The sequence below is a fragment of the Hemiscyllium ocellatum genome, chromosome 49, assembly GCF_020745735.1.
Source record: "Hemiscyllium ocellatum isolate sHemOce1 chromosome 49, sHemOce1.pat.X.cur, whole genome shotgun sequence".
NCBI lineage: Eukaryota > Metazoa > Chordata > Chondrichthyes > Orectolobiformes > Hemiscylliidae > Hemiscyllium > Hemiscyllium ocellatum.
This window is the reverse complement of record NC_083449.1, coordinates 6,594,853-6,609,003: the sequence shown is the minus strand read 5'-3', so window position 1 is coordinate 6,609,003 and position 14,151 is coordinate 6,594,853. Positions and strand designations below refer to the sequence as shown.

Sequence of the window (14,151 nt, the reverse complement as noted above, 5' to 3'; positions counted from 1 at the left end):
TCATTGAAGAAGACAACAATTTTGAGTATCTCAAATATCCCCAGATGGAAAACAAAGGTTATCACTGGAAGAAGCATGTTAAAATGTACCCATCACACCCACACTTGCTTCAGCAAATATCATCTGCCCCTCGTGGGCAGAACTTGTGGATTCAGCATTAAACGATTCAATAATCCCAGGACGCATAGAAAAAGAATCATCCTTGATGCAGTCACTGCTCAAGAAGAATAATATGGTTTTATAAGTACAGGCTGGACATTCCAAACACATTTTTCTACATGGTCTGAATATACTTCCCAGTCTATATGTATTAATCACTATATCCCGCATATTCCCTCATTGTCCACGTTTGGAGCGCTAACTCATCTGACGATCTCTTTGCTATTAGCCCAAATCTCCTTCCCTGAAGGTGCTTCTGGTATTCACTGTCACAGTCACCTATTTCGCTGCTCCCCCAAAAGCTGCCACCCAAGTCCTTATAAAAGCCGCCAAAAATGCGGCCGGTGTAAATGAGAAACAAAAACAGGAATTGTTGGAAAAGCTCAGCAAGTCTGGCAGAGTCTGTGAACAGAAAGCAGAATTAACGTTTCAGGACTACTGTTCCCATCAGATTCCGACCCATAGTTTTCATCCACTTCCCGGAGACGGCACCAGTAGCTTTATGGGAATTACAATTCCCACAATCCCTGTCGCTGCTGCTCACGTGACAGGGTCACTATCGGACACGACAAAGCGTATACTGCGCATGTGCAGGAACGTCTTTGAGGCGGGGACAACTCCTTCAATGTCACTGGTCAGTTATCACAGTAGCCCCTTTGTCTCCTGGCAAAAAGCATGCAAACGTCATTTCGTCACCAAGATGCTGTCCCATGTGCTTCCGTCTTCCATCCCAGCCCCATCAAAAGCGGCAAAGTGACCAATAGAAAGCACTGGAGGACCGGAAGCAATCTGGATCTCCAACCAATCAGAGCGCCCTATTGTCTGAGCGCGAACGTGCAACTACCAGTTTGGTAAGCTGCTCCGTATTACCCAGCAAAAGGTGGTGCTGCTGTTTGTCTTTGTCTGAATGAAGATGGAGCTTCACTCAGACTGAAGATTCCTTCCTCTCTCCCATATCTGTGAGTAAACGTTTTCTCCCGGTTTCTTCGTTTTAAAGTTCTGGCCTGAAATTATTTATTTGATACAACTGAAAGAGAAAGGAAATAAACCCAGGGAAGGACAGAATCTGTTCAGGGCAAGAAATGATGATCACTTCGATTTAATTGTTCTGAATTTCGAACCGAATAGTAATGACGTTTATAACTTTTTTTCAGGATATTAGAAAGGGAAGATTTTCAAACAGCAATCTTAAAACAACCAATACTTGAAGATCTTATAGGTTCACTGAAATAACTGGCACTAAAATATTATTGACTGTAAACCAGAGATCAAGAATGATTTGAAACAACAATTTGGCTGGAAAAGAACTGAGGTATACTTACTAACTACGAGTCTTTCAGTGAATTGATAAACCTTCAGACAGTCTCATACCTGAAAGAAACCTCACACCATTCATAGTAGGAACTCAGAGACACAAGGCCACCCTTAATATGGAGAAACCATGGAAATGTGATGACTGTGGGAATGGATTCCATTCCCTGTCAACTCTGGAGTTTCATCGACGTGGTCACTACAGGGAGGAGCCGTTCACCTGCACCGAATGTGGGAAGGGATTCCCTGATTCGTCTGCTCTGCGGGTACATCAGCGTGATGCCACTGCAGAGAGACCATTCACCTGCTCTGAGTGTGACAAGACGTTCTGTGAGTATTTCACCCTGTTGTCACACCAGCAAGTTCACACAGGGAAGAGGCCACCTACCTGCTTGGAATGTGGGAAAGTGTTCACGCAGGTATCCAGCCTGCGCACGCACCAACGAGTTCACACTGGGGAGAGGCCATTTCCTTGCTCTGATTGTGGAAAAGAATTCACTGTGTCATCAGCCCTTGTGAGACACCAACGCATCCACACAGGGGAAAAGCCATTCAAATGCTCCAAGTGTGGGAAGCGATTCAGAAATTCATCTGTCCTACAGGCACACAAATTAAGTCATACTGGGAAGAAGTCATTCATATGTTCTGAGTGTGGGAAAGAATTCACTCAGTATTCCAGTCTGTGGAGGCACAAGAAAGTTCACAAATTATCACAGGAGTAGGATCTGCTGTTAATCTGTATTATTATATCTGCTTGAGAGCATATTTCAAACCCACACCTTCACCATCCAAAAGATCAAGAGCAGCAGTTACCTGGGAACATTACCACCTGCAAGCTCCCCTCCATGTCACATGCCATTCTCATTAACAGGCTGTTAGAAAGGGAAGAGTTGCAGACAGAAATCTCAAAACAACCAGTACATGAAGATCTAATGGAGTCACTGAAATAACTGGGACTTGAACATCATAAATCTCCACATTGGCTGTTCCTTCATATCAATGGGTCAAAATCTTGGAACTGCACCTTAACAGCATTGTGGGTAAGCCAACACCACAAGGACTGCAGTCCCAGAAGGCAACTCACCATCACTTTCTCAAAATGAACAACTCAGATGGGCAATGAATGCTGATCCAGACATTAATACTATAACCCATGAATTGATATCAAAATGAGGGAAAATCCCACTCAAGACTCATCCAACTTCATTCTGACAGAAGATGAAATGGGGACAACCACAGGATTGCTTTCTGCAGGACAGGCCACTCTTGCTACTTTGCTTCCAATAAGGCTGATGCTCTTTGAGCATGGAACTGCATATTCCCAAGAAAAAGATCCCCTGAGGAAGGACATTCAATTTATCCTGAATAGGAAATAATATTTTCCTTACCACTCTAATGAGATGAAAAGTAAATATGTTTGTCTTTGTTCCATTAAATTTGTACCCAGGGCCAGGCCACTTGACTCAATTGGTCTCAGTCAGTATATATGTTCCACATGGCCTCACCCAGGTCAAGGGAGTGTTGCTGCTGACCTGAGGCCCACACCCACTGCTGGTCTCTGGGATCCCACCCAGACCTGCCTCAGCTGCTACTGCTTGGGGCCTGCCTCAATGGTCCTGCCTGGGACTCACCTTGGGCCCCTCCCAGGACCTCCACCACTGCTATCAAAAAGAAAATATATGTTCCATATGAACCTTCACCCTCCCCTATTCAACTCTCCATCAGCAGATCTTTCTGTTCTGTAATGTGGAAAGATTAAATGGGAATATCTCTCTGCACATTAATGTAATATTAAGGGTTAAACTACACTGAGTGAATGTTCTGGAAGTGGGTGGGGACAACAGTCAGGCAGGAATGCGATGATTCTAACTCCAGTTACACAGTCACTTGCTACTGAACTCCCTATTATCAAGTTAAATTATTGTTTAATCTCTATCATACTTTTATAGCCATCCCCAGCCAATCAGGTTCGCTTGCTTGATCATCCTCAATGCTGAGGTCCATCATACCTACGTTGTCCGAGGCAGAAGCAGGACCAGAACTCATTTTCAGGGCCACTCCGAAGGTGTGATGTATCCAAACTATGTTGTCCTTGGGAATCACTGAGTCAGGAAATCATCTGCATTATGATTCCCAATGTTAGGGCATTAGCATTTGCGTTATCTCCGAGGATGATCTCATCCTACCATAGTACCTGGGGTAATATGTGACTGTGAGGCTGGGGGTTGTCTTCAGTAGCATGTGTCTATGGGGGAGTGGCCAGTATATCTGTAAACATTGTCAACTGATCTGTAGAGAGGAAATGTATTTTCTTTGGTTGGGGTCTCTCTTCTGACTCTACTTTTCATGCCTGGAAAGAGTATCAGAGGAGTCACCTAACTTGTATAAGTTTTATTCAACTTTTACTGTTTGCAGGAGTTGGTGTGTGTGAATAGCATCTCGTGTGTGAAACCTCAAGAAAAGAACCAAGCAATTTTTTTTACTCCATCCCTGGTATGTCATGGTCATTTGTAACTGAATCTGTCAGTATGTGATCTGTGAACACACACATCAGTACGTTACAGATAAAGTGGAAGGTGAATGATGTCTCCTATTTTTGCCATACTGTTGTAAGGTATACAATATAGTTCTTAATTTCTTTCAGGCTTAAGTCAGTTTAAATGTCTCAAAGCAGAAGACCATAAGGAAAATGAAATGTTTGTGGCATTTTTATTTGCCTGTGTTCTGTCATAAGAAATCACAATTGTTTTTAACCCCACTTTTATGTTTATTGTCCATAACCAAAGACTCTCTTATGCATCGTGAAAGATATATAGCTACCTGAGCTGAAGTTAAGCTGATAAACCAACCCAAACTGCTCCCTGTGGAATAGAACAAGGGCAGCATGTTCTACATTTTCTTATTAGACAGATGGCTTCCTGTTCAAACTGTCTCTTTACCCCAGATTCTCTAATGAGCAGTGACATTCACCCAGTATCTACATACTTTGTTAACTCCTTTCAGATCATTTTCTCTTCTACTAAAAGGTTACACATTGTTCTTCAAAACTCCAGTGAGAATATGCCCAAATGTTTATACTTACCGTTTCTGTGATGTGAAGATGACTGTCCAATTACCTATCTGCCCCTGTCAGATTCTGCTGTGTGAATATGAGTGTCATTATCCGTGTCTACCTGTCAGCTTTTGCTATGTCAATGTGATTTTAGTTATCAATCTGCCCCATTAGGTGAATGTAGTTATCAGTATATACCTGTGAGATTCTGCTCCAGGAATGTGTGTGTTATCAAAATGTACCTGTCTGTTTCTGTAATGTGGATGTGTTTGTGCAATTATCAGTCTATCCCTGACAGCTTCAACTAGATGAATGGATGAGTGCATCTGTATGTGAAAGCATATGTACCTGTCAGTTTGTGTTCCATGAATAAATAACTCCTCTGTCACTCTCATAATTTAGTTTTTCTTTCCACATTGCACGGTAATATAATTATTTGAAGACTGTTGAAGTAAAGGTAAGTGTATTGTGTGCTCTGTATTGTGATGTTACTCATCATCACTGGGCCACTTGTGTAGCTCTTGGGAAGGTGGAAAGAAGGCAAAATGATTTTCTCTCATGCAGTGGAGGAAATTGGAATGGTCAAAGTAGATGTATTGACGAATGAAACTTCAACTTTTCTCACAAAAAGAAAATTGAACAGCTTTACTGATCTACCTGATCGCACTAAATCTTTCCTACTCCGCTGTTTCAAATTATTATGTGATCACATTGAGTATCTGAGAAATGGCATCAAGTTTTCTTGTATTTTATATCAGAATTCATCAGGAGGACCAAGAAGAAGACAGTAGAAAATTTAAATTAATTTGAAACAAAGGCACAAGTCGTCTTGTTGATGAAGATAGAGTTAAAGAGAAAATCTGTTCCTGCAAGTCGGAGAAACGCAGAAGGATTTTGTGATAAAGGTGGCAACGATTATAACTAACAAAACCTTCGGTGATTGCAGAATTTATTATAATAGGCGCGACACGGTGGCTCAGTCTTAGCACTGCTGCCTCATAGCGCCAGGGATCCGCCAATTCCTGTCTCGGGCACCTATCAGTGTAGAGTTTGCACATTCTCCCCGAATCTGAGTGGGTTTCCTCCAGGTTCTCCGATTTCCTCCCACAGTGCAAACATGTGCAAGTTAGGTAAATTGGCCATTCCTGTAGTGTTCGGTACATTAGTCAGGAATGAATGTAGGGGAATGGGTCTGGGTGCGTTGTTCGTTGGAGGATTGGTGTGGACTTGTTGGGCCGAAGGGCCTGTTTCCACACTGTAGGGAATCTAACCTATTCTAGTCAGGATATTATAGAATATAATTTTAACATATTGTGGTACTGGATTAGAAATTCTGGGAAACACTACTCATTCTCTCTGTTGGTGTTAATATGGCTGTCATTGGGGAAGGAGAAAGAGTTGGCATCAAGTGATCAATTGCTTTTTTAAAAAAAAAATTGAAAAGCCAGCGAACACGTAGAAAAGAGCAGATAGTTTTCGAGGAGAGTACATGAGTCCATACTCGTTAATTTGTTTTTCTATTACAAAAGAATAGTTAACAATCCCACTTTACCCCATTCCCTCCTTTATAGCTGAGGACTGACTCACTATTGTCTAATATGCTCTCTCTCTGAAATCAGTGAAAAATTTGCAGAGGATCAGGGACCGCTCGTTATCGTATGCTGCAACAACTGACTACTTATTGCACTGGGGGTTAATTCAGCCCTTCTTAATGCAGTTAAAGGAAATGTGAAACCAATGTGAAGTCAAACACGATCAGCGACGTTCTACATGTATCGGACATTTACTAAGGGCTGAGAACACTCAGGCAAGAACGTGCCATAAGAAATAATGTCCTTACAGACACTGTTACAATTGTATTTTATGATTTTTTTTCTCTGCTCTCACAGTCAGTGACAGTAGAGTATCTAATAACAAGGAGATCATGATTAACCGTTGCCAGATTGAAAGACCAGAGCTCTCCACATTAAAAAGAAAATAAATCAATCCGTCAGCGAGTGTAATTGTCAATCTGTACCTTTCCGACTCTGCTGTGTGAATCCATAAACATAGTTATTGATCTGTTCTTGTCAGTTTCTGCCTGGTGAATGTGTTGTGTAATTGTCAATCTATCCCTGCTATGTGAATATGTGCGCTGAGATTTCATCTGTTGCTATCAGTTTCTGCTTTGTAAATGTGAGAGTTTAGTTGTCAATCTTTCCCTGTCAGGCTCTGTAATGTCAGTGTTTGAGTGTATTTATTCATCCTTTCCGATCAGTTTGTGTGACTGCAGTGATCAGCCTGTACCTCTTGGATTCTACTGCATGAATATTTGATTACATCTGATTTATTGTTATTACATGAAAATACAATGAAAACTATTGTTTTGTGTGCTTTACAGGCAGATCATATCATACAAAGTCCATCAGGGTAACAGAACAGAATTTGGAATACAGTGTAAAAGCTGCAAAGCAGTTGCAGAGAGAGCGAGATTAACATTAAAATTTGTGAGGTCCATTCAAAATTCTTGAATCTGTTGGAAAGTGTGTTCAAAAATCTATATTTTCTACTTGACAGACGAGGTGGAGGAGAGTAACACCAGGGTCGGATGGGTCTTTGATGTTGTTGGTTGCTTTCCTGAGATGGGGAAGTATAAATGGAGCCTTTGGATGGAAGGCTGGTTTCAGTGATAGACTGGGCTGTATTCACAACTGTCTGTAGTTTCTTGTGATCTGGGGCAGAACAGTAGCCATACCACGCTGTGACAAATCCAGATAGGATGCTTACTATGGTGCATCCATAAAAATTTCCAAGAGTCTTTATGGACATGCTGGATTTACTTAGCCTCCTGAGGAAACCTGCATGGTGAATGTATTTGGATAATTGTCAATATAAGCCTGCCAGTTTCTGCTATGTGAATGTGAGAATTTAGTTTTTACCAGTCACTGTCAGTTTTTGCTTTGTGAATATTTAGTTAAGAATCCTTCCCTGTCAGGCTCTGTAATGTGAATATGAGTGCAATTATCACTGTTGGCCTGACAGATATTCTTTTGTGAACATGTGACTGTGATTCATCTGTGATAGTAGTTTTTAGGGTGTTGCAATTGGGCCTTAATTTCTTCTGCATTTTGTGATTTATGACAGAGTCACAGAATTGGTACAGTTATTCAACCCTTTGTGTCCAGACTGTTCTTCACCTGTTCTTCTCCATACTAGTTTGCATTAACTGTTCGGATTCTGAACTTTATCCACTCACTGCCAGTATCCTTATGTAAAAGCTAATTTGAGATTATTTCTGTAGTTATCTGTCTTTGAATAACTATGGAGCCAGTTTTGCTTGTATACAAAAGCATCAGGTAGAGTATGTGGATGCCATTCTCTTTTCATGTTCAGTTGTGTTTTCTTTTGGTCTAAGTGTTGGATAAGCTCAATCAATATTCACTAATCCTTTCTGATTGAGGGAGTAATGTTGGTTAATAGTTCATCTTGGCCTGAATCTGAATATTATTGCATTCAGTCTCCTTTTTTTTAACGTTTTGTGCATGCAGTAGTCTTTTCAGTTGCTGCTGGACACTGTAAGATGTAACATTTAATATAATTGAAGTGAGTAATAATATGGTGAGTCAATTTATAATTGGAAATACCTGGGCCAAAATTTCAGTTTTTCTTTCCTTTCGCCATTAACTGGCTGAGTATGTGAGAGGTTTCTGTTGTGTTGCCAATCTGTATCATTTTGAAGAGTGATACCGGTCTATATCACACTGACATTTTCTGTATGTCTCCTTATACTTCCAGTCTTGCATGTCATGATCGGATATACTTTGTGAGATGGGTTTAACATGGATGTAGGTTTCCTTGCTGAGCTGGAAGGTTCATTTCCAGGTGTTTCATTGCCCTACCAGGTAACAGTTTCAGTGGGCCTCCAGGTGAAGCACTGCCCATTTCTCAGCAACAAACTCAAACAAGAAGACAATACACGTCCAGAAACCCAGGCCACTCTCTTCCCCTATATCAAAGACATCTCAGAAATAACTGCCAGATTACTCAAACCCCTGTCCACAAGCTCACCAACACACTAAAACAGCAGCTAATGAACTTGAAAGACCCTATACACTCAACTAATGTCATTTTACAAAATACCATGCAAGGACTGTAATAAGCACTACATTGGGCAAACAGGCAAAAACTAGGATACATGAATATCAAATAGTCACAAAAAGACATTACCCTCTCTCACTAGTATCTGTACATACAGATAAGGAAGGACACCACTTCGACTGGGACAACACATCCATCCTCAGACAAGCCAAAAAGAGATACACATGAAAACTCCTAGAAGCATGGCATTCCAATTGAAACTATCAGTAAACACATTGAGTTAGACCCCACCTACCACCCCCTGAGAAAAAAGAACAGGAAAAGACAACACCAGCCCAAAGAAACCCAAACATATAAATATAAAGCAGGAATCAGAAGCAGTGCTTCGCCTGGAGGCCCACTGATGATGTTACCTAGTAGGCTGATGAAACACCTGGAAATGTACCTTCCAGCTCAGTGAGCAAACGTACACCCAGAACCTCAACCTGAGCTACAAATCTTCTCAAAACTTGCTAATGGGTTTAACATTTCATAAATCAGTATTTCATATTTTGTTCATGCATGGAAATGCTTCTGCATTACTCAGGCCCTCAACCAGAATGTGAGTGTGAATAAGGTGTGTTTTCATCAGCACAAAGCTGAGAGTGAAAATGGGATTCATTCATTCTCTGATACGAGATATCAATGTGCTCCTTATTCTTGGTTAATGTGTTTCACAGTGCTTCAGTGTCATCTAGATTGAAACACGTCACTTTTAGTAACTGCAAGTGTACTTCATTGTCAATCTTCTGCTACTTAACATGAATGAGGTATTATCCATTGCCACTGGAGTCAGCTCCTGTCAGTAAAAGTGGATGTGTCTGTATATCTATTAATCTCTAGGATGGTTCGTGAAGTTGGGTAACATCCACAGCCAATGTTCTTTAATTTTAGTGCCTATAGGGTCTATAGACAGATGAACATTCAACTCATTGCAGCAGAAAAGCATCTGTGTTTTTCTTTAGAATCAAGGGGAGAAAGTCAATGGACTTTGGTAACCCTCCAGTGCAGAGTCTAACCGGGAACAATGGGGATATCAAAGTCTGTTTTTCAGAATGCTAACATTTTTTGCATAGTGACATATTTTACCAATGAATTAATAATCAGTCTTAACGCAACCCATTCGTAACTAAGTGAACACATCAACTGCATTGCAGTTGACTGATCATAGTGTTCCTTGTACAGGCAAGAGAATTGGCCAATTCTATTTTATTTACCAATTTGGACAGGATCTGGTACAAGCCTCTTATGTTGCTCTATGGTAAGGAGGGGAAAGTAAAAGGACCTCTATTTCCACCATTCAGTGAAGCATATTTAAATTATCAAATTCAATGCATTGAACTATCAACTTTTGGGGGAAACAAGAATGAAGAGCTTGACAAACCTACCAATTTTGTTTATTTCTTTTCATTCCGCACTGTTTTAAATCTTAACGATCCAATTCCACAGATTTCTTGACAAACTATATCCTGATTCCTTCCTTTTCTGTATTGCAACGAAGGCAGGGTCAAGAGAAACACAAGGCTCTTTATAGATTTTTGAAACAAACTTCAAAAGACATACAGAATAATGAAAAAATACTTTCTTGCTGAACAGAAAAAGAAATAAATCCTACAAAATGCTGAAGTGGAGAATGTCATTACAATAAAGATGGGGATGACAGCTTCTCTGCTGCCATTTTTTTATGAAAATGGAATGCTGGTTGAAAGGGATGAGAGTTGTTAGCTCAGACAATTATGATGATGTTATAAACTGTTTTTGATCAGTGCAGACTTAATAAATTGTAGAGACTTATTCTGTGCTGGAGATCTCTGACTTGAGATCTGAGATTAGAAATCAGTTTGTTTTGTGACAGTTGCAGGTTATACAGATTTTCATTGTTGTCAGATATTGTAATGGGTATTTCAGCATGATGTACAAATTTACAACTATTGTAAACCAGTCAGTAGCTGTGTGAGAGCTGGAATGTGTGTGTGTGTGTGTGTGTGTGTGTGTGTGTGTGTGTGTGTATGCATGCATGCATGCAGTAAGCATTCCCTCTACGTCAGGCTTGGCCCAAAGGTTCATTTGGAATTTGCATTGTTTAATTGTGTTTTTGTACAGGACAAATATTTATCAAAAGATTAATTTTGACTTTCTCAGTTACTGATAATGTCAAGGTTTTCTTCCTTGAGTACTTAATATCTCCTTCATATATCCTCGTTGTAACAATGTAACAGCAGGATCTGTTTATTCACCTTGATTGTAACTTTAAAATTGCCTTTACTACATGGAGCTCATACAGTTCCTGAACGTATATTTCTCATGAGAGAATAAAGTCGATCTCTCTCTCTTCTGATGTTGCAATTGATAATTGGCTATGCATAATAGAATTTCTTAGACCTGAGCTTGTGCATTGACCAGAGGGAGAAATTTCAAAAAATCATCAGTTATGTTTGAGCTCAATTTCCAGAAGTAGAAGAGTCAATGTGTGTTTTGACACAATCCATCCTATAATTACGGAAATGATGTTCTCCACTGGCAGCGGTAGCATACCTGCTGATTGTCACACTTGACTTCGTACAGACAAAAAATTACATTTTCTCTGTTCATCAAACATTTGCCTTGAGGAAGACAAGAGATATCTTGTCTATAATTACCAGGATTGTTTCTATTCCCCTTCTTGAACAAGGGAACAACATTTGCTATCTCCAGTCTACCCCTACCATTCCTGTAGACAATGATGACATAAAGATTAAAGCCAAGATCTCTGCAGTCTCTTCCATGGCTTCCCAGAGAATTCTGGGATGAATCCCTCCTGGCCCAGGGGATTTATCTATCTTCACACTTTCCAGAATACCTAACACCTCCTTGTAAAACCTCAATCCCAACTAGTCTTGTAGACTGTTTCTCAGTATTCTCCTTGACAACATTGTCTTTTTCCAGTGTGAATACTGATGAAAAATATCTCCTGTGACCCCACGCACAACTTCCCACTACTGTCCTTGATTGACACTAAACTTACTCAAGTCATTCTTTTATCCCTTCTATACCAATAGAAGGCTTTAGGGTTTTCCCTGACCCTATCCACCATTTTTCATCCTCCCTCCTCACTTGTCTTAGCTCACTTTAGGTCTTTCCCGGCTCTACCTTGTAACTTTCAATCACCCTGAGCCTTCATATCTCATCATAACATAAGCATTCTTCCTCTTGACAAGCGATTTAACTTCTTCAGTAAACCATGGCTCCTGTGCTCAACAACTTCCTGCCTGCCTGACAGTTACATACTTCTCACGAACACAGTGTAGCTGTTATAGAGTCATAGAGATGTAGAGCAAGGAAATAGACCCATCAGTGCAACTCGTCCATGGCGACCAGATATTTCAACACAATTTAGTCCTGCCTGCCAGCACTACATCCTTCCAAACCCTTCCTATTCATTTACCGATTCAGATGCCCTTTTAAGTATTACAATTGTACTGGCCCCCACCACTTCATCTGGCAACTCATTCCATATACATGCCACCCTCTGAGTGAAAAAGTTGCCACTTAGGTCTCTTTTATATCTTTCTCCTGTCACCCAAAACGTATGCCCTCTAGTTCTGGACTCCCCCACCCCAGGGAAAAGACTTTGTCTGGTTATAATTCCATGTCCCTCATAATTTTATAAGCCTCTATGAGGTCACCACTCAGCCTTTGATGCTCCAGGGAAAACAGCCTATTCAACCTCTCCATATAGTCCGAATCCTCCAACCCTGCCAACATCCTTGTACAAGTTTGCTGAACCCTTTCCAAGTTCACAACATCCTTCCAATAGGAAGGAGACGAAAACTGTATGCAATATTCCAAAAGTGATCTGTACAGCTGCAATATGACCGCCCAAGTCCTGGATTCAATACTCTGACCAATCAATGAAAATATACCAAACACCTCCTTCAGTATCCTATCCACCTGCGACTCCACTTTCAAGGAGCAATGAACCTGTACTCCAATGTCTCTTTGTTCAGCAACTCTCCCTAGGACCTTACCATTAAGCGTACAAGTCCTGCTAAGATTTGCTTTCCCAAAATGCAGCACCTCGCATTTATCTAAATTCAACTCCATCTGCCACTTCTCCCACTGGGCCCTTAAAGACGCTGCACATTTCTGTTGTGCCCATCGCCTGCAGTTTCCTCCCCATCCTATTCATCCTTAGTCTTGTGTAACCATATCATAATTGCCTTCCCCCAACTGTAGATTTTACCCTCCGGTGTATGCCTATCCCTTTCCAGAAGTAAAGTAAACATAATTGATTTGTGATCACTATCACCAAAGTGGTCACCTACCTCCAAATCTAACACTCGGACTGGATCTTTACCCAGTACCAAATCCAATGTGGCCTCACCCCTTTTTGACCTGTCTACATACTATAGCAGAAAACCCTCCTGCACACAATGGACAAAAACTGACCCATCTAAAGTACTTGAACTATAGTATTTCCAGTCAATATTTGGGAAGTTGAAGTCCCCCATAACAACTACCTTGTCACTCTCATTCCTGTCGAGAATCATTTTACTATCCTTTTCCTCTAAATCTCTAAAACTATTCAGAGGCCTATAGAAAACTGTCTCCTTTCCTATTTCTAATTTCAGCCTATACTACCTCAGTTGAGTCCTCAGACAACCTTTCTGCAGCTGTAATACTGCACCTCTTTATTACCATTGTCTCTGTTCTTCCTGAAACATCTAAATGGTGGAACCTGCAACAACCATTCATGTCTCTGCTCCACCCAGGTCTCTGAAATGGCCAGAACATCAAAATCCCAGGTACCAACCTATGTTGCAAGTTCACCCACCTTATTCCGGATGCTCATAGTATTGAATTAGACTCACTTCAAACCTACCTAATCCCAACCTCGCCTACACGTGAACTACAACCAAGGATCCTGAAAACACGATCAGAGACATCATGAACCTGGCACCTGGAAAGCAACACACCAACCGTAAGTCTCTCTCATTTCCACAGAACCTCCTGTCTGTCCCCCTAACTATGGAGTCCCCAATGACTAATGCTCTGCTTCTCTTCCCCCTTCCCTTCTGAGCAACATGGACATACTCTATGCCAGAGACCTGTGCCCAATTGCTTATCCCCGGTAAGTCGTTTCTTACCCCCCCCATTCCAACAGTATATCAGTTCTAAAGGAACATCCCTTCATTCTGAAGCTGTGATTTTGGGTCCTCATCTCTCCTACTCAGAAGCATCTTCTCCATGTCCACTCTATCCAGACCTCTCAATATTCTGTAACTTTCAATCAGATTCTCCCTCACCCTTCTAATTAAGAACCAGAGTCCTCAATGTCTCCTCATATGACAAGTTCTTCATCCCTGGGATCTACCTTGTAAGTGCCCACTGGACCACTTCCAAGTTCAGCTCATCCTTTCTGAGATAGGTGGCCCAAAGCAGCTTACAATGTTTCAAATATGGTCTGACAAGTGACTTATATTTGGAATGAGCTACCAGAGGAAGTGTGGAAGTGGGTACAATAACAACCTCAA

At 41.0% G+C, this 14,151-nt stretch overlaps 2 protein-coding genes across 2 annotated transcripts in view; both read left to right on the top strand.

The window, feature by feature from the left end:
* Positions 1-14,151, top strand: part of LOC132837092 (uncharacterized) — a 475,572-nt gene that overhangs the window by 246,250 nt on the left and 215,171 nt on the right. The gene's annotated exons all lie outside the window — the stretch shown is intronic.
* Positions 927-4,910, top strand: LOC132837342 (gastrula zinc finger protein XlCGF49.1-like). The gene is made up of 2 exons (XM_060857008.1): positions 927-1,118; positions 1,314-4,910. Exon 2 carries the CDS (start codon positions 1,590-1,592, stop codon positions 2,190-2,192), a length of 603 nt encoding a protein of 200 aa, XP_060712991.1. The 5' UTR covers positions 927-1,118; positions 1,314-1,589; the 3' UTR covers positions 2,193-4,910.

Coding starts and splice junctions, on each gene's coding strand:
- LOC132837342 (XM_060857008.1), top strand. CDS start 1,590: ATGGAGAAACCATGGAAATGTGATGACTGTGGGAATGGATTCCATTCC.